The 4,558-nt window shown below is 44.5% G+C and overlaps 1 protein-coding gene across 1 annotated transcript; it reads right to left on the bottom strand.

The window, feature by feature from the left end:
- Positions 1-414: 414 nt before the first annotated feature.
- LOC137659828 (uncharacterized) lies at positions 415-903 on the bottom strand. Its single transcript, XM_068394618.1, has one exon. It carries the CDS (start codon positions 901-903, stop codon positions 415-417), a length of 489 nt encoding a protein of 162 aa, XP_068250719.1.
- Positions 904-4,558: the final 3,655 nt, after the last annotated feature.

Below are 4,558 nucleotides of genomic sequence, written 5' to 3'. Positions count from 1 at the left end.
AGTATATATACACACTAGGTCCCAGCAAATAGGTCACAAAATACAACATGCTATATCGTATCCAACCGGCAACCGGTTCTATTAACAGTTAACAATGAGAAATAGGCAGACAGGTTCATGCAAGTTGCTGTTACCGTGAGGGGAGAGCGAAGATACAAATGATATGTATACATAAAAGTGAATTGTCGTTACTATATACGATCATGTGACCCACGGGTGGTACATGGCTCCCACCTTAACATGTTAAAAAAGCCAGCCTGATCTAGAGAGGCGAACTGCAGGCGGGTCATCTGGCGGGAGATAAGCAGGTTTTAGACAATCAATGGAGACCCAGTCTTCTTTGCCACGAATGTTTAGTAAGAATGCTTTCGGATTGCGCCGGATGACAAAGAAAAGGGCCCATGTAAGGGGATGTTATTGGAGTTTGCTAGTGTCGATGCGTAAGAAGACGTTGGTTCCATAGTACAAGTCTGTCGGTATGTGATGCTTCGCTGGGGGCTTATAAGTCTGGTGGCATGGAGTAAATTTTCCCACGACGTGACGTAAGTGCTGGAGATCGTTGAAAGAGGTTATAAAAGCAAAAATTTTGGCAGGGATGACCAACGGGTCGCCATGCACCATTTCAGCTGCTGAGAGATCCAGGCTGTCTTTAGGAGTGGTCCTTAGTCCCAGGAAGACCCAGGGAAGCGGAGTAAACAAATTGAAGTCCTTGCAGCAGGATATCAAAGCTGCTTTGAGGGTGGGATGAAAACATCCTACCATTCCATTGGGAGCGGGGTTGAAGGCAGATGTCCGATGTAGGGTGATGCCCAGGAGGTTTGCTAATGCTGTCCACAATCCACAATTCAAGTACTGCACTAATAGTGATGTTGCTAGCATCGGTGGAGAGAAGGAGAGGGGCATGGGGGATTGGAAAAGTGATACCAGCAGCGGTTGATAGGGCATTCTTTGTATTGCAGAAGGTAGCCTCTTGAAGCAGACCCCACTTCAGGTTTTTGGGCTTGCCCTTGAGGGATACGTAGATGGGAGCAGGAGTGGCAGCAATGGCTGGCAGTAAATGGTGATAATAGTTGATCATGCCCAAGAATTCTTGCAGTGCTTTCATGGTCGAAGACGTGGGGAAGTTCTGAATGGCTGCTACCTTCTCACGGAGGAGATGGACTCCTTCATGAGTGATGCTGTGCCCTAAGAACGACACTTCGTTAGCGCCCAAGGTACAGAACACTTGTCGTACCGGATTACAAGGCCGTTTTGTTGAGGCGGTCGAGCACGATGAGCAGGTGACAGAGGTGTTCCTCTTTTGAGGAAGAGAACACGAGTATGTCGTCCACGTAACACACACAGATGGGGAGGTTCCCTAACATGCAATCCATGAGACGTTAAAAAGTGGCCTCAGCATTACGAAGGTCAAAACAGGTGTAATTGAAGGTGTATGTACAGAGGGAAGTGGTGAAGACGGTCTTGGTGATGTCTTCTGGGTTCATAGGCACCTGATAATACTCCTCGGTTTGTATGTTCAGGTGCCTATAATCCCCACGGAGGGAACCGTCTTTCTTCAGGAGGATGTGTAAGGGTGACGACCATGGGCTGGAGGCCTTTTGGCAAACGCCCATTTCTTCCCTTTCGGCAAACGTCTGTTTGGCAGCTGCCAATTGATCCTGTGCCAGACGTCTGAATTTAGCGAAGACTGGGGGTCCCATTATCTTGATACGTTGATAAATACTCTGTTTGCCAGGAGCCGTGGGCGTTTGGCGAAGTTCTAGACGGAAAACTTCCAGGTACGACGTGAAGAGGTGGGCATAGGCATCCGTTGTTGCACTGATGTGGAGAGCGAGGTTGGAGGGGGCGGGTTGAAGAGGTGTCAACAAGTACGAGTCTGCGTTGACCAATCGTCCGTTGGTGATATTGACCAGAAGGTGGAAAGGAGAGATGAAATCCGCACCGAAAATTGGCAATGTGATATCAGCAACGAGAAACTTTAAATTAAATTTGCGATTTCCAAACGATAATGTGAGGATCTCGTAACCTTAGGTGAGTATCACAGATTCGTTGGCAGCTGCTAGGCGGACGTCGGCAGACTTATACAGACTATGTAGTGTCCTAAAGAGTTCCCTTGCCAGAAGAGAATGACAAGCACCCATGTCTATCAAAAAATCGCACGCCCGTTCCTGCATCATGTAAAAAGAAAAGATTTGAAACACAGGAGGCCACCACCATGAGCGATGGCCTACTTACACATTTTCTGGCCACTGACAATCCTTTTTAGATTTCTTCGCGGCAGCTCCGAATCTGGAGTGGTAGTAGCAAAACTGCAGCCGATGGGTGGCAGTAAGTGGCTGTAGAAGTCATTGGTTGGGGCGCGAGCGACTGGTGGGTGATGGGTGCCTTTGTCGCCGCTCCGGCATGTCACTTGGTTTGTGTGTACTACGGCATTCACGTCAGCTTCGGTTAACGTTGAATACGTATCCTCTATGTCAGGAGTGAAGGCATTCATGGATATCTTGTTTGTCAGGAAGTAGCTGTCCATTAGCGTGTCGGCTTTCGTCATCAAGTCCTTTATGAGTAAACTATTGACACCGGGTATGGCAGCTCGTACAGGTTCGGGTAAACGGCGTACCTAAAGGGTACGGAGTAGTTTTACATTACGAAGAGAGCCTTCTGCGGCAGGTTACAGGCAAGCGATACTTGTCATTTCCCTGAGGGCAAGCGAAGCCCTTTGGTCCCCCAACTGTTGTTGAGAGAGCTGAAAAAGCTGTGCTATACGGGCGGCAGAAGGTATGTTTTGAGGGCGTCATACGCTATTGGGGTGTCTCCTTGTTCACAAAGCCAGTCCAAGACTTCTTGGAAGGTGTCCTTGGCTATTGCCGCGAGAACATAATCTCCTTTGGTGGTTGAGCAAGTCACGCCCTTCATGCAGAACTGGACTTCTGCACACTAAAACCAAGCAAACACCTCCCCACTGCCGAACGACGGAAATTTTAATGGGGCGGCCATAGTAACAGTGAGTGGGGAGAAGGCAAAAGGAGCGAGTTGACTTCCGGGGTCACCAATGTGACGAGCCAAAAGTAGGTTGTGACTCAAAAGCGTGATGAAAGCAACTGAGTACTTCATTATAGACACATCGAGTATGTATACACACTAGGTCCCGGCAAGAAGGTCACAAAATATAACATGCTATCTCTTTTCCAACTGGCATCAGGTTCTATTAACAGTTAACATTGAGAAATAGGCCGACAGGTTCATGCAAGTTGCTGTCAGTGCGAGGGGAGAGCGAAAATACAAAGGATGATATGTACAAGAATGAGAAAAGTCGTTACTATGTACGATCCTGTGACACACGGGTGGTGCAATATAAACTATAATAGTAGGAAAACGATCGAAGAAGGCATTTCCAAGTCTTGATTCCTATAGGTGGAACATAAACACAATTTGTTATGCTTGCCATATGTATGACCTGAATCTCATGACATAAGCTTTCATTGCAGGACTTATGAAAAGTATAGCACTAAGTCCTCATAAACACTACCATTCCCCTTGGATCAGAGATGACATCTCATTTCAAAAATACTTGGTTCTTAGAACGTGGAATAAGAAGTTCAGACGAGTGTATCATGTGAGTAAACAAAGTTATGAACATAATAGGACATCATTCCAGGAACATTGATGAAATTCTGGGAAAATATTGTCAATTTGATTCTGAGTTCACAGGCACTTAATTGCTTATTCCAGTACCCCCCCCCCCCCACCCCACCCACCCACTCCCACAAAAAAATCTGAGAGAAATTATTTTTGGAGTAACTTCGTTTTACAATATAAAAAAAGGAAGAAAAACTTGTTTTTCTTTTCAATTACACAATTTGCAAACAAGAGTAGACAGAAGCATAAAGACTGAATCTAAACTCAATCAAAACAAGTTAAATAATAATCCTTACAATGATAATAAGTATGAAATCAACCCAGCTATTAATAGAGAGAGAGAGAGAGAGAGAGAGAGAGAGAGAGAGAGAGAGGTGAATGGAAAACATGTTGCAAAATAAAAGCCAGAGACCAACATAATAACAAAGAGCCTATTATGATTCTTGGTATGAAAAAAAAAGTCTCACGGATAACAGTCAACTATATACATACCGTATTTTTTTTATCGAAGGTGAATTTTAAGTCAATTGCATTAAAAAGGAAAGTAGCAGAAAGAAATAAAAGAGACGAGTTTGACGACAACGATAACAGAAAAATAAGAGCGTCTGTGATATATTTGATAGGAGATTTATTGAAACAACAGGAAACTGTATTAAGCTGATGTGCAAAGGACAAACTTTCATTTCTTTTCCTAATGAATTTCTCTTTTTGCGTGCACACTAGTCTCTGTAGGGTTAAATGATAGTTAGTGCATTTTAGAATGAATGTGGCTTTGACCAAATTGTACTGCATATTTGACAAATTTTCTTTATAACCTTTACGACAGTCGACCTTTACAGTTTAGTATATAAAACCCGCTGTTGTATTCACCCGCTTAATAGCCTTTTACAAATCTATTGCTACCTATACCGTGATTGCAGCC

Source organism: Palaemon carinicauda, chromosome 20 (assembly GCF_036898095.1).
Source record: "Palaemon carinicauda isolate YSFRI2023 chromosome 20, ASM3689809v2, whole genome shotgun sequence".
NCBI lineage: Eukaryota > Metazoa > Arthropoda > Malacostraca > Decapoda > Palaemonidae > Palaemon > Palaemon carinicauda.
Note: the sequence above shows the minus strand (reverse complement) of the source record. Positions and strands in the feature narration are given on the sequence as shown.